We start from the raw sequence: 25,689 nt of genomic DNA on the forward strand, positions 1-25,689 counted from the left end.
GATCGACATTTTTTGGCGTTACTTTCATTTCATACATAATATTTGTTTCACATTGCAATAAACACAATTTATTCAAATCTTCCATTTTTGTTTTTAACGGCCGGTATTTTTAAATGACAATATTCAATAATAATAATTATCAATAGTGGAAGCTGTTAAATTTCTGAACGCTGTTGATCACGTGATCAAAGCACTGAGAGCACCTTACCTCGAAAGCACCAGTGTTCACAGTAGAAAAATGGCGACGATTTATGACGTCATATATTTCCCTAGGATACTGCGACTGTATACTGTCCGTCTATAACGGAACGAATTTCTCCCCAGTAAGAGCACTGAACAGTGCTCGCAGTGTATATCGGAACATACCCTGTGTCTCCTTGCTGGAAAGCTCTCATAGCTAATAATTTTTCAACCCACGATGTTGGGTGAGCATCGTTTACACTGCCGGCTGCACGCCGCATACTCTTTTTTGTTTGCTCCTCGGCCTGAGGCGCGCGGTACTGTCAGCAATCTTTCATCTCTTTTGCGCTTCCAAGTTCGTGGATAGCTCTGACTCTGTCCTAGGGAATTTTCACTACTGTCAGTCAAGTTACGAACACGGCCTAAAGTGGGTAGCGTTTATCATAACAATAATAACAAATGGAAATTTGCTTCTCGAGAGTGCGCCGCGAAAATATTGTAGTACCAATATACGTGGGGGAAAACTCAGAAGTTCTACTGATCCTTGTTTGGTTACTTTATCACCCAGCTCGATTCAGGTAGTAATGTTTTGCAATAGGTTGTCGAATAAGGGTGTGTGCTAGAAATTGATTCGATCATTCATAATATCAGAAATCAATCAAAAGTGAAATAGTCATATTTCAAACACGTGTTTCGTTTATTCGAAATACAACTTGAATGTAGTGTATGTAACTGTATGTAGTGTACTGACTTCAACCGTGGCGTATGTAAGACCGTGATATTAATTCACCTAATTTACTAGTACTTTCAAAATAGAGGTAGTGAATCTATATTACATTAGTGGACTGAAGTTCCAAGCATTTATTTGAATAAAAATGTACCTAACCTACAGCATACCAATTTTTTTAACCAAATTTTCTCAAACTTAATTTACAAATTTATCATTCATACTAAATCTCAAGAAAACTCTTGTATACAGTGAAGAAGTTTTGCGAAAACTGCAGATACATATTATATTAATGCTGCAGATTTCAAGTTCACAAGGTTATAAAAAGTTGTTTAGCTGGACGAGTTAGCATAGCAAATGATCATTTTATCCGGGTAATTGATCATTTCAAGCTTGCAGTATTAATTTGAGGACGATTTGTGCCTTGTAGTGAATATAAATATTAAGTTACCGTTACATTGTACTTATTTCACTGAAAATATTAAAATATATAACTAAATTCTTTAAGTCCAAGTCTTCAATTTAGCAAGCATATTTTGAATAACTTATATAATTGATACAAGTTTATCACCTAGGCTTGATACATGCAAATTCATTAAACCATTTTCTTGATTTCAGCAAGTAAAATTTGAGAGATTGCTAACGATGGTTTTTTATTTTTTAAACCACATCACCTGTGAAAATTGTGAATAACTTGAATGTAATCAATACAATGACAGTCAGGATTAAATAAGCAAGTGTGCAGAAAATCACATGAGGCTGAAGTTAGTAACATCAACGTAACAAAGCATCAAGAGAAAAATCATATTGTGCAATCTTAGAACTTTCAAGGAGTCGGCTTTGATTTTTTATGATGTTTCACTTCAATTTCAAATATTCCTAAAGGTGCGAAGTAACGATTTTTCCTGAATATGCATCATTATAGTCACATTACTAACTTCATCCTTGTAAAATCATAGTCATTCAATTCGAATATCTTTGATTAATATGCGATTTCCAGAATACAATAATCTAGAGAAAAATGCATTGCCATATGTTCAAGTTCAAGAATTTGCAAAAAATCACGAGGTATTGTCTCATCTAATACTACCATCTGACAATTTCTACAAATCGTAGTCCAGTTAGTAAAAAACCTCTTAGATATAGGGTACATCGACCGTTCGTGTCGACGGTTGGTTATGTACATTTTTTTATAATCAGCGTTAATGGTAATAGTAGATTGTGAATTTTGCAAACAATACGACAAACTTGTAAGTAATTGAATGAAACAAAAACACTAAAAGTACTGTTACGCAAAAATATCAGAAATTTCATTAATGTGTGGCTGACAAGTTGTACCAAGGTCGCAAAGAAAGAGCACTCTTATCTTAATGCAAATCTAATGCTGGTTGGCTAGCTAACAGACTCTGTTTTTTACAAAAATAGTTTGCATAAAAACGTGTGCCCCAACGGGAACTTACAGGTCAGAATGAAATTTTAACTGGTTGTAAATAAAGACATAGTGTAGAATTGAATAAAATATTGATAAATAAGTCAAATCAGAAACAAACGAACTCGGAAGAATACAGAATATTTTTGTACATTATATTTGTATGAGGGTGTTCTTGGAGTAAGATTAAAAATTTTTATTTCATTATTGATGTTTTGGCTTTGATGGAAGCCCTCCTAAGACTTTATTTTGAACCAAACAAAACAGGTAGGAGTAAATTTACATAGAGTACATTATACCTTGATTATTCTAAATACAATAGGATATGTCTCAAAATTAAGTTAAATAAATTCAAGCTATATCCTCTCACCATTAATTCAATGTTTAAGGTAGTACCGTGATAAATCACTTTTCTTATAATATCTTTCGATTTTTGAATGCACATAATTTTAAGTGTGTTTTATACGTAAGAATTTTTTTTAATAGTCCTTGCGGTACTAAATTTTGAAATATTAGCAATCGAAAGTCGTACATTTAACATGTATTCCCTATCCCGACCGTAGTTAGAGTGAGCATTTTATTTAATAACAGCCATATTTTTCTTAGGATTGTTTTCAAAAACTGAGAATTGTTAATTCAGGATAAAACAAGTAATTTTTTTCAAAAAAAACATAAACAAGCGGTATTCATTTTTTTGTAAATAACTTTTAAAGTTGGTGACTTGCGATGATTCACGTGAGTGGAAGTAAGTGAGCGATAGTCGGTAAAGAAAGACAGCACTAGTGAGTGAGAAAGAAAACAATAGCCATTGACTATTGGTGTCCTTTACATGTCACGGTACTACCTTAAAAGGAGAACGGATGAAATGTAATCAATGCTTTAATGAATCAACATTTGTATTTAGATTGAATTGGTTAATCATCATGATTATTGTTCTGATGGTAAATTTCAAAAGTTCTATAGGTACGAGTATTGTGTACATTTTCGTGATCAATTTTAGGTAGTATTTGATGCTGATATAAATGATACAATTTATACTTCTGTATGAATAACATGTATGTGGAATAATGTGTAAATAGAAATAATATGTATCCCAAAGACAACCCCTGGAATCATGGAAGAGTGACTGATTTCTCACAGCGGCAGTTTTCGATTATAAATCATTCAAATGCAGAACAGACTGATGATCACTGGATATACGGTCATCCGAAATCCATTGTTTCTCACATTGGGATATAGAAAATATACAAGCATCCATAACAACCAACCAATCAACTATAAATGTTTTAATTTTTAAGCATTTCGAAGAGATATTTTTGCCAGATGAATTGAAAACTCGTTAATGTATTAATTTTTACAAATAATATGCACGATAATAGTCCATGCATAATTGACGAACAACTTCTTGATGGAACAAAGCCATGATGAAATGACGACTTTGTAAGAACTGTTGTTGATTTGATTTGTGGCAATAACTGGTCTCATTTTGACTGTTTTAAACAATAATGAAGTATTTTAAAAAATACGAATTTTGGAAAATAATTTACTAGATCTTTTTTTATAACAATTCAGCATATAAAGATTGCCGCTTCTTGGTATAGATCATGGCAAGAAAAAGTATATACAAATTCGTGTTCTCCCAAACTTTTTCATGCTGCGCGCTCATAGAAATGCTAGAGGTTCGAATCCGTCATTCAATTACACTCACACCACTTTGCCTGTTCTCGTTAATCACAATAACAATATGTACATATAATAATAAAATCGCACTTTCTAGACAAGCTAGAGACATTTCGGTAAATCCTATGTTGTCAATAATTTCACTATTAACCATAGTCACACTTGACACTGTCGCAATTTGCACTCCAGAAGAGACAGTTACCTACACCGCTATAACATATTAGGAATACAGCGGCCAGAAACACAACACTACAAATGGTGCATGGCTTTCTTTCAAGGAAAAAACCAATTAAATACAGTATCATGAACATGACATGAGTCTGAAGTAACGCAGGATTCACTGGTTTTGGTATTAGTAAAACAGGAATCAACCATTGTAGGCAATACATTGTTTTTTCCAGGGACAATGATTTCACCTTGAACCACAAATCTGCTTCCGTTGTTTAGAAACGTCAGATGGTTGAGCCACTTTGAAAGTGATAAACATTTAATACGTTTCATCAACGAAGTTTTACATCGTCACTTTTTTCGCGTTATATTTTTCACAACATACGAGGTTAGTTTTGGCAAGTGATTTCACATTTGCGTAGTAGTCAGACTATCCACGCGTGGATGACCGCATCATACGTAAGAGACAATTGCGATTTTCGATTGTCAATTATCACACGTTGCGAAAATTATTCACGGCTGCTCCAATCCCTATCTGGTGAGTCTCGCACTGGTATCAAATTTACCCACCTTTTGTACTTTCCAATGATTATAATTAGTTACGGAATTCAAGCTATTCTCCGAACATTGGCTTGCAGAACCCACGGACATAGTAGGTATGTGCAGGTATGTGCCGATATACACTGCGAGCACTGTTCAGTGCTCTTACTGGGGAGAAATTCGCTCCGTTATAGACTGACAGTATACAGTCGCAGTATCCTAGGGAAATATACGACGTCATAAATTGTCGCCATTTTTCCACTGTGAACACTGGTGTTTTCGAGGTAAGGTGCTCTCAGTGCTTTGATCACGTGATCAACAGCGTTCAGAAATTTAACAGCTTCCACTATTGATAATTATTATTATTGAATATTGTTATTTGAAAATACCAGCCGTTAAAAACAAAAATGGAAAATTTGAAGAAATTGTGTTTATTGTAGTGTGAAACAAATATTATGTATGAAATGAAAATAACGCCAAAAAATGTCGATCACCGTATACTGTACTGTGTTCCGTTTTAAACAGTGACCAGTATAGCTAAGTATAAAGAAACGGCTTCGCAGTATACTAAATTGTGGACACACCTTATAGTGCTCGCAGTGTATATCGGAACATACCCACAGTATGGTGGCAGCCTGGTGACAGAAAAAGTTTCCCCGAGCCGGCGAAAGAGAGGGACATAGTATCTGAATTTTCGTCTAATTCAACTTCACTACGATCCTTATCATCTATGTATATCGCTAACGATGTAGTCGCTATAATTATAGATTCTTGGTAGCAGATCGTCGTTCCATAACAACTGACGGGTCACCCTTTTTGCCCAATCTGGCATGACTCTATTGCATATTACAACAATAATATTACCAGCTCGCTTTATTTCTAAAGTTCGCATATCTAGCTGAAATCTATCAGTGAATAGTATGATCAATTTTTCCTGGTTTGCCAAGAGATTCATCTGCAAAATTGAAATGTTGATGTAGTAGTTGAAATCGTAATTTTGACGAAGGTTGTTAATTGTGAGCGGGTGGCTTTTAGCGGGGAATTGTGTGGTTGGATTTGTGTCTTATTGGAGTAGGGGAAGCGTGAGTTTTAAAATTTCTGGAGTTTCCTCCTAAAGAAACGATTTGAGTTATAAGGCCTGGTACGAAAATTTTGTGTGGGGTAGAACCAAGTGTAACATTCGGAAGCTTGAGGCATTAAGTAGAAAGAGACAAACATATATATCTGTAGGATTGAACGTGCAAAAGAATGAGATGGGATACATTACAGAGCGTATCCTATACTAGGGGTCGCCTCTTTGCGCGATGCTTCGTAGTCTCACTGTATAGTTCACTACCTCTGGATTGAGAGTTGAATGGGTGCGTATGTTTGTACGTGGGTGTTGTGTGCCTGCGTATTACGAAGTTCTGCCGCAACTTGTACGCTGCTGCTGAGTACAGGGTATGCATGCTGTGTAATAAATATAAGCTACCGCGATACATATAGTAGCATTCATTGTATAGATTCAACGTACGCAACAGCAACCTAACCATCAACTTTTAATATTTTGATTTTAAAGTTTTTTTGTACTTCTATGCATTGATACGTGTATTTTATGTATTATTAAACAAATCATCTAGTGATTAAAGTTAAAATAATCCGAATAATTACAGATATATGTTTGTTTCTCTTATCGTTTTGGAAAATGCGTTCATTTACCCTCTTTTTCAATTCCATATATATCATAATTATTGTTCGTAAGGAGTAGGTAAACGCCAGTCGTGCGTCGGAGCTGACACACACACGCACCTTTTTTCTTATGGATTGGTGCGTAGCGATATTGTTTCGTATTTATTGGCTGTTCGTCGGTTGTAGTTATTTGATGTTTAATTATCTTAGTGCATCCTAAATTATCGCCTAGTAGGTGAAATATATCTGCGCTTGCTCGGATTAAGTTATAGACATTCTCTTTTTCCTCGGTATTTAAGTGTTCTAATCTCAATAAGGATTCCAAAAGCTCGACCCTGACTTTGACTAGGTCGTCGTGGGAATTTTGAACCATGAATAATCGTTTTATTTTTGGGATATTTATTTCGTTAGGTTGATTCGTGTTTTGCGTAGAGATATTCCGTGGGATTGCGCACGTTATCTTCCTTTTATACTCATCTTCGGCTGTTTTCGTATAGGGTTTAGGTTTGCGGATTCGCGTAGACTTCTTTATTTCTTGTCTTCTTGTATATTTATTTCTCTTGGTTTTTATTGCATTGATTTATTTCTTCTTTAAATGTCGAGGTGTGTTTATTTATTACAGCCTTGTTGGCGTTGTCAGTAATATACGGTCCCATTAATTTCATTTCGTTTAATTTACTCGTTGTGGGTTAACTGGGTTTAGTTTTATTCTTCTGAGATCTATCTTCTCGTTTCATGGATTTATTGGATTCACTCAGGTTTACTATAGAATTATCATTTCTTATGGATTCGTCGGAATATTCATTATTATTTTCCTCGGATTCGTCGGAATTACTTTTACACTTGTTGTTCGTAGTTTTATTTTCATACTTCACGTATTCATTGGACTCACTTGGTATTATCGTAGTTTCATTATTATTTTTCATGGATTTATCATTAGCTTTCATAGATTAATTGGATTCAACTGGATTTATTGCAGATTCGTCGTTAAATTTCATGGATTTATAGGAATATTTCGTAGATTTATTATCGTTTTTCACGGATTCATTATCGTATTTTATGCATTCGTCGGGATATATTTGATATCTTGTGGGTATGTTCTTATAATTAACGGTTTCTTTTGCGTTCTCGCTTTTGATTTTAAAATTCTGGGTATCTGATTCTAAAGAGTCCTCTGTTTCACTCATTTCCTCCAGGATTTGCGGTGGAATCCTCAGCCTTACTTCCGAGTCTGACGTATTAATTGCATAAAGGTACGCTTTATTATATCGATTTGCTACTAACGCGTTCCCTATGTAGACGTTGTCACCTGAGTCTATCAGAGGTAGGTACCCTTCGGTTAACTCAGTTTTTTCGAGATTGATACGGATGCCAAGCCGTGTCCTCGATGGAATTACGATAACATCTTCCAGATTTTTGACCTTTTCCTTTCCTTTAAGAGGTTCGGAAATTTCCGTCTTTAAATCGGATTTTATATAACCGAGACACCCGTTAGATTCTACATCTAGGAGCGGTAAAACCTCGGTGCCTAGTTCGGTCTCCGCGAGTTTGTCGCAGTTGCCAGTCTGCGCTCTATTCCGAGTCGTTTTTTCCTGCTGGTTTAGAAATGGGATTTGTACGTTACCGAATTCTAATGTGCCTTTATCAAAATTTATCTGAGCTCGCTTTTCGTTGAAGAACTGGGATCCTATTATTCCGTCCTATGGGATTGGTAAATTTTCCGGAACTATATGGAATTGAGCTTCGGTTCCTATTACGTTTATGGGAACTTCTCCCATAGTTTCTACGCACGCGGGGACTATTCCGCTAAGATTAAATTTCTTTTGTTCGTTTATTTCGATTTCTGACCTCATACAGTTATTTTTTATAATGTTCAGGTCGGAGCCTGTATCCAACATGAATGTACTCGGATTTTGTAATTCGCTCGCTTCTAATTTGATCGTAGGGATTATACTCTCTGGATTTATGATCGTGTTGATTGATTTGTTATCGGAATTTTGAGGCGGATTTGAATTTTTTTTAATAAGGTTTATTTTAACTTTTAGATTCCGTGTCGGAGGAAAAAGAGGTGGAAATCGTTGAAAGTTTGAACGGAAGGTATTCAGGAATAATTTTTGCCTTTTTCCTAATCTTTGCGTCTTCTTCGCTAATTGTTCTGGGTCGCGTTGGGGGCTCGAACAGCTTATTTCTTTCTTTTATTCGTTCTTCTGTATCTCCCATGTAATAGCAAATATCTTCAGAAATTCCGATGGTATGGTTAGAATTCTGCGGTTTATTGAGATAAGGCTCCTTTACAGAGTCCGGGATTTCGTGCGGATCATTTAATATAATCGGCTGAGTATATTGTTCCCAAAGCTTCACTACGGTTCCGCGTTTTCCTCGGTTTATTTCGTTCGATTTTGGGAGCATTCGTTATGAGAACAAAGGGTATTCGTCGGTGGTTTCGATTAAAGGTTGGAATCTTGGTTCGACAGAGTATTTCGATAAAAACGAGGGATCTCAGTGATACAAGATCCCAGTAGGTGCGATATTGAAGAAATATTTGAATGGAAAATTTCCAGAGCGGATGGAAAAATTCTTGACTGACTCATTGATTTTTAGAATTTTGGCGAGTTAACGGGTATTAAAATTCAGGTTTGTTAAGTTATTTTATTAAATCGAGCGAGATTAGGATGATTTACAGTTCGTGTCGGTAGCGCGCAAAATTTCCGCCGTCCGTCGGTCGCTACTCGCGTCGCAAAAAGTTTTTCGCAATTATAACGTTTGGCTTCCCGGCCAATGCACCAAAAAATTTTATATGTGAGGTCGGAACGGTACCTGGTGGAAATTTCCAGATATTAGACACCGGAATCGTTCACACAGCTACAGTTAGACTCACATCAGTAGTTTGGATCACCAATTACCGATAAAGTATTGAAATACACCAGACAACGGGCATTCTGTCGCTCTAATCGAACGAACCGAGGAAGGAGTAATTATTGGATAAAAGATTTAATTTATTGGCTTACCTTTTGAGAATAATCTGGATACGATGACTTGCAGCGAAGATTGGTGAGAGAATTTAACGGAATGACTGATTTTAATATATTTGGATACTTTGATCAACTTGGATTTATTTTACAAGTTCAATATTTCAAGTCACAAAAATGGAGTTACTCAGTGTAAGATCTTAAATTAATATGACAAAATTGAGCTGAAAGCTCGCTGGACTTTTGGGCAAAGTAACGTTGCATGAAAAGTTTAAATGCAAAAGGCAAAAGGATTTTACCGCGAGACTGTACCGGAACAAGATGACGAATCTGGTGGTAGAAACCAAGAGGACGATCGTATGATCGGTCGCCGTTTTTATAGGGGTCGATCGTTGCGCAGAACGATCCCCTTCTTTAGATTTTGACATCTTTTGCGCACCTCCCCCTTTTTCTAGGAATTCTAATTAGGGCACGAAATCTTCGCCGCATGCACGCCTGTGATCTTAGTTCTTCAGCTATTACTATATTGCAAGTTTTTACATACCTATGGTACAACGCTGCACTGGTGCGGTGGTGTAGGTGCGGGGTCGTTGTTCTGTAATTTTCCATTCTGCGTGGGCTTTGTTGTTGGGGCGCAAGCCCCCCTTGGCTCCTCGGCTACTGTGCTTCTTCCCCCCGCCTCGTGCTTTCGGCAGCTATTTCCTAATATGGTAATCGCAGTGCGTATGCTCTAGTGGTGACTCATGTTTTATGTTAGTGCTGTGTGCATTTTCGGGGTCACGATGCGCTGAATTCTAGTTCCTGTTTACTTCTTATATTCTTACTATCCTGTTCGTTACAAAGTCTATATGTCATATTGGTTACTCGTCGTTTGTTAGTTTTATAGCGTGTATCTATATAAAATTGCATATGTATTACAATTGATTACTGTCGTTATTGACCTGGAGTACAATAGCGATTGTTCATGAGACATAGTTGTTGTTTGCTAAACATTATTAGAATCGCGCTGCTGCGAATATTCTTAGGTGTTTGTGTTATAATTATCTTAACAGATTTAGGGTATTTAACAATTTGATAATCCATAGTTTTAGAGCAGGTTTACATGTGTGCTTTCGTATATAATTCTCTTCTGTAATTATTAATTCTTATATTGATATAAATCGGCTTGGAAGCTTCTAGAACGTTTTTCTTATGTTTGTTGGTTGCCTGTCATTGGGCGTTGCCACGTTCGCATCTTTGAGTTTATTGCGAGTTGATTCAACTTCAATCGATTCGTGGGTAAGTTTCCTAATGTGTTCTCTAGATGAGGCTCTGTATGGCTTCACATTGGAGATCTGCATTGCCTTCAAGACGTTGCGCGTGTTGCCTACAATACGGCGTTACGGAGGAAGGTATAGTTCATGCTGGATAATTAGTATTCACGGTTTTGAAGGTTTTGCAGTCTCTGGTTTTATGGATTATTGCAGCAGTGCTATCTTTTTATTATATTGGTTATACATTTTTCTATGGTTTCACAGTCTTCTATACTCCAGGCTATATGGTATAGCGTAAGTTGCTTATAGTATAGCTCTCAGCTCCGACTGCACAAATGGCATTGTCGAGTGCTGTATAATATTTGGATTTAATCGTGTTAGTTAATTATGGTGTTAGTTTGATAGTGATATAAAATAACGTATAATAATATTATAGCTCTTTGTAGTGCGAAGATCTCGTCACATGGTTTTTTCAAGCTTCGGTTAGTGAATTTCATAGTTATTTCCATCTAGGGATATTCCAAATAGTTAGACAGTTGTTTTAATTCCTTATCGTTTCAAGATTCTCGTACTTCGGGTTTGGTTGGTTCATAAAAGTAACATGCAGTAATAATAGTCGATAAAACATACGGACGTTCCGGTCGGATGTTACAGGTCTATGCGTACTAAGGCCGTGTTCGTAAATTGACTGAGAGTACTCAAAATTCCCTAGGACAGAATCAGAGCTATCCACGAACTTGGAAGCGCAAAAGAGATAAAAGATAGCTGACAGTACTGTCAGTCAATTTTCGAACACGGCCTAAGTAGGCCTCTCCCTCACTAGCGCTAGCGGCGAAAATTCACAACATCGGCTTCATTTTTGAGCACGGTTTACAGTCGGAGTTCCCAGACCTGTCTATTAAGACCGTGCTTTTAACCAAAGAGTATAGGGAGTATAGTAACGTAGCAAGCAGCCAATGAGAGCATATTGCTGTCGCTGCATCCCAGGTGTTTGCTGCACGTGGGAAAACAGCTTAAAGCATTAGAGCATATACTGTGTATTATATATGCTCTATGATACCGCCACGGCGATAGAAGGGACGCTGATTACCCTAGTTTGTAACGCTATTTGCGGTTCGGTTCAAGCGTGTAGTTAGGTTAGTGTTAGGTGAACTTGACAGACCAATGTGTGGAATATATTGTTCCGTGTCTCGTAGAGAACAGAATGGTGTCTCAAAGGCAGGAATTGACTCGAAAAGCACTGAGGTATTTGTTTTTTCATATCTTCACGCTACGCAAATTAATTTCCAACAAATTTTACCACTACTTACCTCCCAGTATTTGCTGAAGGCAGATGACTACGTACACACGAAAGTTTGAATTTTTGAATCGGGCATCTGGAAACTTTCAAATACCACATAAGAAAGAGAAACTAACGAATCTGTTTAATCGAATTGCTGGTCATAAAAAAAAACCATGATCCGATATACACATGTAAAATCTACAGAGCTGATGGAAATAAAACTTATTGTCAGTAGCCAAACATGCTAAACTTTCTTTGAGCAAGACGAAGCGAATTTGTTTTTCATTTGTCATTCTATCAAAGTTTTAATTTTATAAGAGTTTTCACCAAATTGTAACTATTGTGCTTCACCGTGTTGTTTTAAATAATATCTAGCTAGGTTTAGCATTACACTTGGCGGGGGGCTTTGGTAACACAACAAATGTTAGCAAATTAATTTTATTCACTGTAATATATCAAACTACTCAGAATTACATGGCTACCAATGTATTCCACGTAGAAATCTGTGACCGAAACTGATAGGAGATTTGTTATTTGCTCATTACAGTTATTGAAAATTGGTTAATCTGATAGCATCTGTAGGTTGTGAACAGAGCTGGCGGATCGACATGCACTTGGCAGTTGTCCTATTACAGCTATCTTATAGGGCGTTAGCCTGAGTCACGCCGTATATTGACATATTTTCAAGAATACTTCATGATCTTATTCAAATGTTACTTTCTACATTTAAGGCGGTCCTCTAGTTTCTCGGCTGTTTTTTTATGGCTTTTTCAACAATTTTTTACGGGCAAAGCATCGAAATAATCAATCTCATTGTTTTTGCATAATCTTTATCAACATTTAAATGAGCTTTACAAATTTTTTGAAGTCAAAATATATAATAGAATAGCAGCTATAGTGGCCGACAGGAAGACATCAAGTAGAAGAGGTGCTTGACGGTAACCAAGATTGCGGCTGTTCTGCTTATCTGAAATCAAAAAACCAAACGGCATTTTAATCTTCATATTCAAGACTAGCGATTGAACTAGAGTGAATTTTAAATTACAAAAATTGACATTTTTATACACTTTTGAAAATTACATTCTATTTTTTACTCATTTTTTCTTAGGTTTTTCACTCGTACGAAAAAAACTATCGAAGCAATCATGATAATTCTAGTTCAATCGCTGGCTTATAACATATTAAAGATGCTGTATAAATTTGAACAAGATCGGTGCAATAGTTTCTGAAATATCGTGGTTACCGTTTCGAAAAATGGTGTTTCGAGAAAAACGCGTTTGAAAGTTCGCGCATGTGATTTATACTAAAAATTCCATCTCACCGTCAATCTGCTATGCCTGGACCATACAATAGGCCTTCCTCTTCTTCTTGGAGGTCACGCAGAGCTGCTCTGTCTTCTCTTTTCGCAATTCGGGCCTGTTTTACAACATCGCTCGTGCGCCTTTCTGAACGGTCGATCCGAGAGCTATCACGCTGTTGAACATATCCTTTAGCTTGTGGGCCGATTTTCACTCCCATGGTTTCCAAGGTCTTCAGGATAGCTTCGAATCCTTCGTTGAAGATTATGACAGCGAGAAACGTGGCGATTTCAACCACTTTTGGCCCAGAATGGAGGTGCTTCGGAGCAAAAGTCCAGATTTTTGGGCATGAATCTATTTCTTTTTCTTTCTCACACTTGCACGCCATAGAAATTTGAAGCCCAGTCCTCGTATATCACGTTGATGGAAAGTCACCGTACTTTTGCACTCTTTACAAATAACAGCCGAAGAAATGGTTGAAAATACACTTACAAAATTCAAAATACAATACAAAACAGTCTGTTCAACGTTCACTTCAAAATTTTTATTTTGACGAAGTTTCGTCGCTGACGCCGATGTAAACGACTTGTCTTGTTCAAAAGTGTGTCGGTTGCCTGCGAATTTTCGCTTTTTAGGTCGATCGAAAAAATCAGCTACGTGCGACTGGCAAGAGAAAATATAGTACGTTCGCAACTGCCACAGCAAGACTGAACTAAAACTTCACGGCGTCTTAGTCAATATTCAAAAGCGTCTGTCAACGGTCTCGGCTCCCCTTTACTCGGGCCTAATTCACAAAAGGTTCAGGTAGCAGTTAGATTTGGGGATATCAATCCAATGGTCAGCGCCGCTCGGCTTTCGGAGCAGCCCGGCGCGCGCTCCTGCTCCGTTCCAGGGCCATAACTTGTGAACCACTTCGAATATCGAAAAATCCTTTGGCACACATTTTCTACACATGTTGTAGATGTGATTTATGAAAAAAAAAAAAAAATCGATTTTTTTCGACCCGAGAAACTAGAGGACCGCCTTAACCCTGTGTGGTCTCAATGTAATTTAGCTATTTCCGCAGTCGCACTGGGTGCGCCGTCCATGTACAGTTGTCAACGTGTTAAATTGCCTAAGAAGTTCTAAAAAAATACATGAATACTCTTGAATCTTTCTAAAATCGAACCCATAATTATTTGAGTACATAAGTTATTGTATCTTATACTATGCATTAGTATCTGAACGAAAACGCTAGAAAACCATGTTTTGACCTCAATTTCAAGAAGTAAAAAATGTGCTATACTGAAAAACAAATTACCATGGATTGTTGTCATGGACACCCTAATGTTCAAGAATAATTGAGTTTTGATCGTTTCTGCCCCAAACTATAATTATTGGATAGCTTGGAAATGCACAATTTCAAAGAGATGCAAATTAATGATTTTTATGAAAAAGAAATCGACAAACATTTTTTATTGCAAAAATAATATTATCTTTAAGCAAACACGAAATTAGAAATGAAAACTAACACTAACTAAAAAAAAAATTAAATGCTCTTTTGGAAAAGAATGCTTATACCTGTTGTTTGGACATAAAGAAATCAGTCAATTAAGACATTGATTTACACACTTTAATGCACCATTAGAAGTCTTTTAAATAAAAAAAAGATCAAAAAGACTTTTAAATCCCAAGTTTTACTCAGACGTCGGTTGCACTGGGTCGTTTTTGTCCCCTCAAGTTTAAAACGCTGTAGCTCAAGAACAAATGGGTGGAGGACGGCCAGAACTTACCTGTACGAAGTTTTTTTGGAAATGGAAGCTGCGCCTTATTCCTTTTCGGTTTGTCGGGAATTCCCAAGTATAATTCTGCTTGGGACAAATTGACCTAGTGTGATTGCCCAGGGGTAATTGTAAACAATTAAATTTGGTGAAATCGCACAAATATAAATATTTTTGGAATATTGAATAGTTTAATTAATGAGTTTATTCTTGCAATGCAGAAACTCAAGTTAAACTAACTTAAAAATTAAAAAATTAAAATAATTAACCAGGAGGAGCGTTGAATACATGGTAGTACCGCTTTTCTAAGACAGAATGCAGATATAAGATTTGTGCCTTATACGTACTTACATTAATTATTTCACTCGGTGCCATGTTTTGCGGTATACACGGAATCTTAAAAATGGCTCAACCAATTTATTTCAACTTTGGAAACAGTGTAATTGGACAGTTTATCCTCAACATCACGACCTTTTTGTGTCGTTAGCATAATTGTGCCCATTTTAAGTTGAAATTCTATTTTTCAGCCAATATCTAACTTTTTTATTGCCTTAACAAAAAAAGAAAAAAGAAGATTAGTACAAAGGTGAGATTGTGGTAAAGTGGATAAGCTATTTGAAAATAGTTTCCTCAAATTTGAAATAATTTGGTTGTACTATTTTAGAAATATCGTAGATACTACAAAACATGTCTTGGAACAAAATAGTTGACGTTATTGTCGATAGCAATGCTACCTATCAATAGATTCCAATGAAAAACTCATTAAATCAAGCTTGATCTATATATTTTTGAATAAAAGACACCCGAATTGATTTGTATAATTGCTCGTGAATATTTGAATTCCCTAATTCACCCGCTTATTCACCCGTCTTCTCATTCATACCTCCTTATTGTGAGACAATTGGTATTGTATAAAATAATTATTTCAGTGGACAAAGTGCAAAGATGCAATGAATGCCAGAGGTCCTGATGGAACTTCGGAACTCTTCCGAAGATTAGCCAAACAGTGGGACGGCCATTTTGCAGCGAGCATTTTATGGATGCAAGGAAGAAACCCTGTCATGCAGCCATGTACAGATTCTGATGTTAATGGTAATGTCCTACTGTGGAATGGAGATGTTTTTAATGGCAATTTGGTGAGTGAACACATTAGCAAATCAAGAAGTTTTGTGAAAGTATGAAGCCTTTTGTTCTGAATTCTATTTCCACTGTTTCCATGACTGGAATACTTGCAGTAAAACGAAACTGCAAAATTATTTGTCAATATCATACGTTGTTCCCGCCACAGGATGAAGGGCATCATGCGTTTATAACTAGCCCACACTCTGTTCTTGAACAAGATTATTATACTAATGAACAATAAAAAAAAAAATGCCATAACATCTCATATTTATTAAACTTGCTTATACTGAAACCTTCAAGTAGTTCTTCCTACCGAAGAGATTTGGTAATATTTTCTGTAACAATGTGTTGTACTTGTTTTCAAAATTTATTAACAATCAGCTGATGGCAATTAACCCTCTGAAGCATACATTTTTCCTTGCAGTCAAATTTCTTAAACCTCGGTACATTAGGGTTCGCCACATTGCTGATGTCAAAAATGTGGTCAAATCTGACAAATTTTCACAATTCAAAATGGTGGATCTAATATGAGTGAATAGGATCAATTTTTATGATTTCAGTCCGCCATCTTGAATTTTGCAATTCTGACATCGGATTCGTTTTCAGTGACGCCAAAAACCCTTGAACTAACAAATTTCAAGCCAGCATGATCAATTTTTATATTTTCAGTCTGCCATATTGGATCTGCTGTTCTGAATTTTCAAATTTTAATATCGGATTAACGAGTTCCACTTTGCTGGTTCCCACAGCCTTCCCACAACTACATTTATTCTGTAAAAACAAGCATTTTCAAAACTGTTTATTTATAGTGCTCATTGTATTCGTGGAATCATCATAATCCCTCTTAAAACATCAACATTGACATCTTAGAAGACAAATTAGGCAAAAAAAATGACAGTGATATCTCAAAAATTGAATATAAATCTTGAATAACCAATTCATAAAAGGTGTCTCATATGTAAGATGCTGTGCCACAAAGGGTTAAGTCGGGGAAAAACCAGAAATCACTCAAAATTGGACAACAACATTAGTCGCAAAATACTAACCTAGACAAAAATTCCAAAATTTTATCTTCACTGTTTCCTTAATTGTCCGAGATAATATGGTAACTTTCGGGGAATTGAATCATTTTAATCGTATATTATACTAGGTGAAGAAAATTTGGCAATGATGTATGCCAAGGTACACGTCTCAATGTGTTGCTCAGAACATTTTTTGTAAAATGTACGAAAACTATGTTACACAAAAAATCCATTCCTTTCTTTAGGCAAGCGATACAGAGTGTGATACAACGACACTGCTAAAAAGGTTCAGTTCTTCCCAAAATGTTGTCGCAACACTGTTGGAGGTCCAGGGACCTTATAGTTTTATATACTTCAATAAGTCAGACAATTGTTTGTACTTTGGGCGAGATTCGATCGGTAGACACAGTCTATTAATAAAATTGAACGAGGACAAGACTTTGCTGACATTGTGCTCTGTTGGGAATAAAAATGTGAAAAATATCACAGAGGTACCAGCAATTGGAATATTTGTAACAAACTTAAACTGTGAAGAGTTCAATTTGACTTGTTATCCATGGAAAGAACCAAATCTTAGGTTCACAGATATTATCGAAGATCTTGAGACAAGTTTGAACATGGATATTGATGTAAAAGAAACCATTGTCAAACCAGAAATTGATAATTCAATTCTATATCTAGATCCAGAGATCAAAGATGTCCAATATCTCAAAAACATTGATTACAATCAAAATTTCAGTCAAATAATGGAACAGCTGTTAGAAAACAAGGAAGTATACCAAAGAGTGGAAAACATTTTAAGGTTTCTGAGAAGTTCTGTCGAAGTTAGAGTTAGAAAAAAACCTAACTACTGCAGGAATTGTATAAGCTTGTATCTGAATGGTGAAGAAGTAAACTGCAAGCATGCCAAAATTGGTATACTTTTCTCAGGTGGATTGGATTCTGCAATTTTAGCTGTTATCGCTAATCAATTTGTCCCAGAAAATGAAGAAATTGATTTAATTAACGTTGCTTTTGAGAAAATAAAGAATCCAAATTCAAATTGGACAAAGGAAGCTGCCACTATCAATTACGACGTACCTGACAGAAAAACAGGCAAACAAACTTTTACTGAACTTGAAAGGATTTGTCCTAATAGAAGGTGGAACTTTATACAGGTTTGTTGGTTAACTAATAAAAGTATTTTAAAAGGTTACAGGACTCTTGAAAAGCAAAGCGAAATGGCATATGTAACAAAAAATTACAAATTGATGAAATGAAGTACCGACCTATTTAGTTTCGAATTGACATTCCGATGAGTAGGTGTATTTAGTCCAGTCAAATACAACTTGAAAATGACAAAACGGATTGAAAAGCCAAATTTTTTAGGACGAGTAGAGGGTCATCTGAGATGCCCAAAAACACCAAAATCCAACAAAATTTCCTTGTGCATCGATCGCTATCTTGAACAACAGATAATCCTCTATATCTCGGCTCCCATTGGACGGATTTTCGATTATTTTTTTGTTTTTTTTTTTGGAAAAAAATATTGTCTACAACTTTTATTGGAAGTATTTTTTGATAGCTGTGAATGAAAACGTTTTACAATAAAAAAAGTGCCATAAATTGATGTCTAATAATGTTTATTGTCAATTATATTGCCCCCTTTAGATGTTATCAATAAATTTTTCATATGAAAGTTGTAGAGTACTAAATTCTGAATAATTTTTGTCTTTACAATTTTGCGATTACTCGAATATTACTTGAAATAGAGAGCGTCAAAGTTGTCTCTGTCTGCATTCTACCTGTAAAACTTATGGACACAATAGGCGACGGAGCAGCTGCATACGAGAGGGATCCTTGGCGAGGCCACCAGCGGATATGATGTTTTTGGGTGAGTTAATTTTTTTTTTTTTTTTAACTTTTCTTTTCTTATAAGTTTATTAAAAATTATATTATATATTAATTTATTACAATAAAATATAAAATAATAATCATAAATAAAATAAATTTATTGTACTAAGTTTTTTATATTAACTTTTTTATTTATCAAAAATAAATTAAAATTATGATTTATATAAACAAATAACAACAAAATTTTTACATTATCTTTATTGAATATAAATGGAGGTAATTAAGTCAAATAATTTAATAAATTAAAAAAATCGTCAATTTCTATAAATTATTCATCTTAAATTGATGGATAATTAATTTTTGAAAATTAAAAATATGAAATTAAAAAATTAATTATTTATCTATCTGTATGTTTTCTTTAAACTTTTCAATAAGCTTTAATCTATTGTATAAATGATCCTAATTATATATCACAAAGTACTTTAGATGGCATTCTTTTATTGATTAATATTTTTATAAATTTATTTTATTCATGATTATTATTTTATATTTTATGGTAATAAATTAATATATATTATAATTTTCAATAAACTTATAAACAAAGAAAGATTAAAAAAAAAATATATATCTTACATAAAAAATCATTTGAATAAAAGATGTAGAAAATATTTTTCTCTGAAAAAGTGAAAAATAAAGAATAAAATTCAAACAGTAGAAGCCAAGATATCGACGATTATATGCAGCTGCTCCGTCGCCTGTGTGTCCGTAAGCTTTGCAGGTAGAATGCGGACAGAGACAACTTTGACGCTCTCTATTTCAAGTAATATTCGAGTAATCGCAAAATTGTCAAGACAAAAATTATTCAGAATTTAGTCCTCTACAACTTTTATATGAAAAATTTATTTTTAACATCTAAAGGGGGCAATATAATTGACAATAAACATTATTAGACATCAATTTATGGCACTTTTTTTATTGTAAAACGTTTTCATTCACAGCTATCAAAAAATACTTCCAATAAAAGTTGTGGACAATATTTTTTTCTAAAAAAGTAAAAAAAAAAATCGAAAATCCGACCAATGGGAGCCGAGATATCGAGGATTATCTGTTGTTCAAGATGGCGGCCGATGCACAAGGAAATTTTGTTGGATTTTGGTGTTTTTGGGCATCTCAGATGACCCTCTACTTGTCCTAAAAAATTTGGCTTTTCAATCCGTTTTGTCATTTTTAGCTACTTTTCGGTCTAATTTGACTGGACTAATTACACAGTATCTATATCATTTTATCTGAGAGAATTGGATACATAAAAAAGGTATGTTCGATTACTTGGTATTTATAGGAATAATTTAATTATGTCTGTACTCGGCCAAAATCTGATTTTTGTGCTTACATTCAAATCAATTTAATTTACTAATCGCGTTAGTTATAATATCTCTTGCCTATTAACATTCAGAACACATCCTCCAATTTTATTTTGAATATCCGGAAGCCCAATTTCTACTAAAAAATATAAAAAATGAAAGAAATGACATTTTTTTACAAAAATTCCTTGTGTTGAAGTAAACAATTTTGTGAGGTTTTTTTTTATTTTAATATTTCTAACGATGCAATTGAATTATGGTGATTGATTCTAAAGTGTTTGAAGAATATCTGAGAATTTTTTCAAGTTGATCGGATAATTTGTTTTGAAATGGTGGACCGTGAAAAAGTGCAGAGAATCTTACAGACCCACAGTGTGCTCTGTGATAGAAAAAATAGTTGTGTGCTCTGAGGGTTAATGAAGATACTTCTTAAGATTTCATTGTGTATTGTACAGCTACCCCATAAGATATAAAATACGAATGATTATTAGTAGCTATCTTGTCAGAATCTCTTGGAACTGCATAGCATTTGTTACAGATTGTCAGGTTTATAAGCTCATCATTGATTCACAATTATTATTGCTATGCTTGTAATTAATCATATTTTCAAGTTTTATTGTATGTACAAGAGTCAAAACAATGAAATTGTATTAAAATAGAGAAACGGCAGATGGAATTTTCAAGAGTACTGTACCCTAGAAAAGTTTTACAAAAAGTTTCAAGGTCGAATAAACGTCAGCAAAATTTTAATTAATCATTTTAGGTAAACGTAATGCAAGTAGAGCTTCAGAATTATCGTTCCAATCATATTTGTAACCTCGTTTATCCATTGCGCACTGTATTGGATGAAAGCTTGGGGTGTGCTGTATGGTTTGCCAGCAAAGCTAAGGGTGTGCTGATGCCAACTGAAATACCATATGAATCTTCGTGCAGAATACTTCTCCTTGGTATGGGAGCTGACGAACTATTTGGAGGATACATGCGGCACAGAACGACATTAAAGCATAAAGGTTGGGACATGCTAGCACAGGAATTAAGTGTGGAACTAGAAAAGATATCTGAACGAAATTTAGGAAGAGACGACAGGGTTGTATCTGACCATGGAAGGCAATCTAGATTGCCATACTTGGATGAAAATTTTGTCAAATATGTCCAGACCCTCAAGCCATGGGAAAGGTAACTGCTGCAATACAAATTGTATTGTGTTTCAATACATAATTTGTTAGATGGTAATGAGTATTGGAACATGTCCTCATGACGTCAGAGCCTGGTTGTTGACGCCATTTTATCAGCAAATAACTCAAGTTTTTAATTTTGATGGAGGCAAATCGTAATTCTTAGGGTTTCAAATTACTCATATCACATAAATTAATGAAATGTAATCAAAAATATATCTGTTCTACCATCCACGTTCATTACTTTATATCCTGGTTCATTACTTTGATTTTTTTCCACCAGATGATGCATTGCAAAGCGATAATCCCAATAGCTAAAAAATTATGCAAAACAGTTTGGTTTTATCGAAAAGTTATCTTAACTATCAGTTTTATTTATACCAACATTGGTGGTGTGATAAAGAAATACCTCTGAAAAACACCACCAACTTGAATTAAATTTTACTGCTAATATTTTTTTTTCAAATGTGTTTATTTTTGATATCTTACAGGTTTACATTTAATTACTTTTTGTTTGGCCTATCGAAGCGAGTGTTATGTAAGGCTCTTTGATCCACACGTTTGTCTGACTTTAGCCTCATTGTTAGCCTTTACCTTCTCACATCACATATCACATCCCGTTCGTGTTCTTATTACCTGACTTTACCTCACAACTCATCAGCTAAATCCCCTACCGTGTTCTTAGTTGTGCACTGTACAAGAAAAGATGCAACTAATATCAGTTTCCTTGACCGCGTATTTAAGTGAGAGTGGTAGTTCACACTGTTACAGTATTTACTGTTTCATTGACAGCTCTAGTGTTGAGTTGCTGTGATAGCAGCACTAAAACAGCTTAGTATTTTCTATGCCATTTAAGTGATGAATTCAAAACTCTGCTGTTTATTTCAAATTTAATTTACTTTGACAAACACATACACTATTTTGACAATTAACGTGTATCTTCTACATGCAGGTATGAAGAAACTAGTAATCCACTTGAGTTGTTCACTGAAGTGGCACCGAAACACATTTCAGTATCTAGCTTGATATGCACAAAACTTGCAAAATTTTGAATCTGGCGTGGCAGCACCATCACTAGGTCGGATTTCGAAAGAGAGTTAAAAATGCTTTAAGCAACTCTACGTAGCCTCTTCCCTGACAACTGTACCACACTCTACACTCAACTTCCAAATTGACTTTTAAACCAAACTTTCAAACCATCAACTTCAAATCACCTTCTACTAATCTCGATTCTCTATTCATCATTCAATAGTTCCCAACTTGATACACGACCAATTTATATACAGGGTAATTTATCGAATACTGATAACAAGTGCAACTGACACAGCCGATTTTATCTGAGACTTGCATAACTGGCTCTCTTACTCAAGGGTCGGGTGGCCAGTATTCTGATGAATAAATAGATTTCCATAGGCAGAATGGGATTGAAAAAATGAACTAGATGAAAATTCAACCTTAAAATTTTATCCAATTGAAACAAAAAATGCCTTGTATATGCAAACTTGACTGTGAAATTATAGTACTGAGATACCCGTACACAAAATACATGCGCCACGAATTTTACTTGTTCTCTGTTACAAAAAGAGATTATTAATTCTATATCTTGTTTCAGGTGTTACCCAACTGATCAAATGCCAGTTGGATTGGGTGATAAACTTCTTTTACGACTAGTTGCACGTCGAATTGGTCTCCAGAGCGCGGCTAATTTTCCGAAGAGAGCTTTCCAGTTTGGATCGCGCATTGCTAATAGTAAAGAAAATGCCAAAGATGTATCCGATAGGTTGTGAACTGTAATTAATAAATAGTTACTTTTAATCGCTAAACATAATATCACAATAATTCATCATTCGCGTACATCAAATGTCATGCCATTTTTGCAATGTTTATGATAAACCTCGATAATCAAATGTAATACACTACATTATTATTCGTAGGTATAAAGGCTAAACCAGGGTTATTGCACTATAGGCTACCGATGTGTTTCTTGTGAAAATTTACGACGGAAACGTTTCTTACTTCTTATGGGAAATTAGTTGTTTGTGAATTACAGTCTTTTGAAATAGGCCAATCCGGTAGCTTGTAACGGCTCACAACAGCTGTAGAGTGCATCATCATGAAATGATAATCTGTCAGCCCTGTTCTGAGCCATCAGATGTTACCGGATCGGCCAGTTTTAAACAGCTGTATTCGCAAATAATAAATGTCCCATCAGAAGTAAAGCGTTTCAGTCATAGATTTTCACAAGGAATACATTGGTAGCCTATGAGGCAATGGATTGGGGTCACCCTACATATTTTCGTAGTATTATGGAACATTTTAAATGTAATTTTTTATATTATGCACATGTATTTAATTTATTGCATAGAAATCATGTTTTTATATTCAAGAGAATTAAAAGGATATGATTCTGTAACGATGGTCTCTCACTTCATGCTAACACCTTGTAGCCATATGAGTAGAGAAATAATCTTGCATGCATCACTGATGATTATGTAGAGCTAAATCGCGACAACTCTCAACAGCTGATTTTACACATTAGCAAGGCTGACGATTTAATCAAAAATAGAGATAATTCTAGTGAATCTAAACACAGTTGGAAGAATCGCGAAACCAATGCGTAAAATCTTGTCTAGAATAGATGTAAATAACAGTCAACTTATGAGATTTGAGAAAAGTATGATAGAAAAATAAAGTCAAAATAGGTAAGCGAGTTAAAAAAATCTAAGAAGGAGCCTTTAAAAACCTTATTCAACGATCATGCTAACGGAAGATTCTGGAAGGAATTAAAAAATATTAAAGAAAGTAATGGTGGCCATAGGTGATGGAAAACTGACAAGTAATGAAGAAGTCAGGGCAATTTTGAGGCAGTACGGAATAAAAAAAGGATAAAGCTTCCCTCATCAAAAACCAAAATCCTAATAACAATTTCTTTCCATGTGCTCAGTTCCATGACTCAAATAGATCGTGGACGTGTTTTTGAATACCCATTGATTCGGAGCTTTATTTATTGAAGATCATGTATTACTTTTACCTTTACCGACCGAGCTAATTCCTCTTTTTTTTCCTATATTAAATAAACAAAGGAACGGAGAGGATTCAATTTCACCGCAACCAAGGAACGCTTGGCCGCGCGCCTAGCTAATTGTGGGAGTATCGTTTGTTTACGAAATGATTGTAATTCCTATTTCTCATCTGGCGACCTCAATGTTGCATGAAAACAGTGTGACTCATTTTATTTCTCATTGTTTTCGGAGTTGTGCAAAGTATCTCAGTTATGCACTTTTCGGCCCCTGAAATACGGGAAATGTGAGAATAGTAACAGATGTCAAAAAACGACATATTTTTTTGACGATTTCCGGGAAATAGGTAACTATCCTGAATTCCGCTACAGAAGAGCGATGCGTCGTGGAAATTTTAACCCTTTCCATGCATTTGTTTATTTAATATAAGGAAAAAGCGTGAATTTGGTCGGTCGGTAAAAGTAGGAGTACTACATGATCTTAATATTTGAATTTCGGAATTAAGTCGGGGAAAAATTATAATTCGGTTAGGGAAAATCGGGGAATTTCTGCGACTATTTTTAGTGGCCACCATGCCTGAGTATGGTACCAGTGTCATGTGGGATACCGAATACATAAGCTTATAACGATGCTACACTAATACACATGAATGGAAAGAATGATATTCATAAATAGAGAATTGATCAAAAAATTAGATAAGCTCTGAATGAAGGAAACCCAAAATGACAAGATCCAGGAGGGAAAGAAAAAAAATTGGGAGAATGGTCCTGAACCCCAAGATAATACATGGCGTAATGAATATTTAATATTTATAGAATATATCACTGGAGATTAAGGCAGAATACTGGTACCGCTCTTCGATCTGCTGGTGAAAGGCGTTCTACTGATAGAGTGCAGGAAACAGAAAACTCGCATTGGATAAGCAAAGAGTGCAGAATATCAGAGAAAGCTGAAAAAAACTTGACGCAATTGTCAATAAGCTATACTGTAGATAGCATAAACTGGACAATGGCAATCCCGAGAAAAAGAAACACGCTAGTTGATATTAAAAAGAGCAATCGAATAGCCCGATAAATTTAAATGTACTTATAATCGATCATGTCACAACATTGGAAATGACATGATTAGACTATAGGATCTATTTAGTTTTATTATAACGTTTTTCCATGTTGAAAGCACCAAACAAAATTTATTCCTACATG

At 35.1% G+C, this 25,689-nt stretch overlaps 2 protein-coding genes across 5 annotated transcripts; one reads left to right on the forward strand and one right to left on the reverse strand.

Moving 5' to 3' along the window:
* Positions 1 to 3,322: 3,322 nt before the first annotated feature.
* LOC124175503 (bladder cancer-associated protein) lies at positions 3,323 to 4,900 on the reverse strand. The gene has a single exon (XM_046555840.1). It carries the CDS (start codon positions 4,403 to 4,405, stop codon positions 4,163 to 4,165), a length of 243 nt encoding a protein of 80 aa, XP_046411796.1. The 5' UTR covers positions 4,406 to 4,900; the 3' UTR covers positions 3,323 to 4,162.
* A 738-nt stretch (positions 4,901 to 5,638) lies between these two features.
* LOC124174725 (asparagine synthetase domain-containing protein CG17486) lies at positions 5,639 to 23,833 on the forward strand. Of its 4 annotated transcripts, none has more exons than XM_046554143.1 (5): positions 5,639 to 5,806; positions 15,884 to 16,090; positions 17,344 to 18,255; positions 21,056 to 21,468; positions 23,080 to 23,833. In XM_046554143.1, the coding sequence occupies exons 2-5, from the start codon at positions 15,905 to 15,907 to the stop codon at positions 23,252 to 23,254; spliced, it is 1,686 nt and encodes a 561-aa protein (XP_046410099.1). In that variant the 5' UTR covers positions 5,639 to 5,806; positions 15,884 to 15,904; the 3' UTR covers positions 23,255 to 23,833. The 4 variants fall into 4 exon arrangements, with proteins under 4 accessions (XP_046410099.1, XP_046410096.1, XP_046410098.1 ...); XM_046554140.1 differs by lacking the exon at positions 5,639 to 5,806 and adding an exon at positions 11,572 to 11,859; XM_046554142.1 differs by lacking the exon at positions 5,639 to 5,806 and adding an exon at positions 14,234 to 15,079.
* Positions 23,834 to 25,689: the final 1,856 nt, after the last annotated feature.

The sequence above is a fragment of the Neodiprion fabricii genome, chromosome 2, assembly GCF_021155785.1.
Source record: "Neodiprion fabricii isolate iyNeoFabr1 chromosome 2, iyNeoFabr1.1, whole genome shotgun sequence".
Lineage (NCBI taxonomy): Eukaryota > Metazoa > Arthropoda > Insecta > Hymenoptera > Diprionidae > Neodiprion > Neodiprion fabricii.

Coding starts and splice junctions, on each gene's coding strand:
- LOC124175503 (XM_046555840.1), bottom strand. CDS start 4,405: ATGTATTGCCTACAATGGTTGATTCCTGTTTTACTAATACCAAAACCA.
- LOC124174725 (XM_046554140.1), top strand. CDS start 11,779: ATGTGTGGAATATATTGTTCCGTGTCTCGTAGAGAACAGAATGGTGTC. Junction 11,860..15,883: donor TTGACTCGAAAAGCACTGAG/GTATTTGTTTTT, acceptor TAATTATTTCAG/TGGACAAAGTGCAAAGATGC. Junction 21,469..23,079: donor ACCCTCAAGCCATGGGAAAG/GTAACTGCTGCA, acceptor ATCTTGTTTCAG/GTGTTACCCAACTGATCAAA.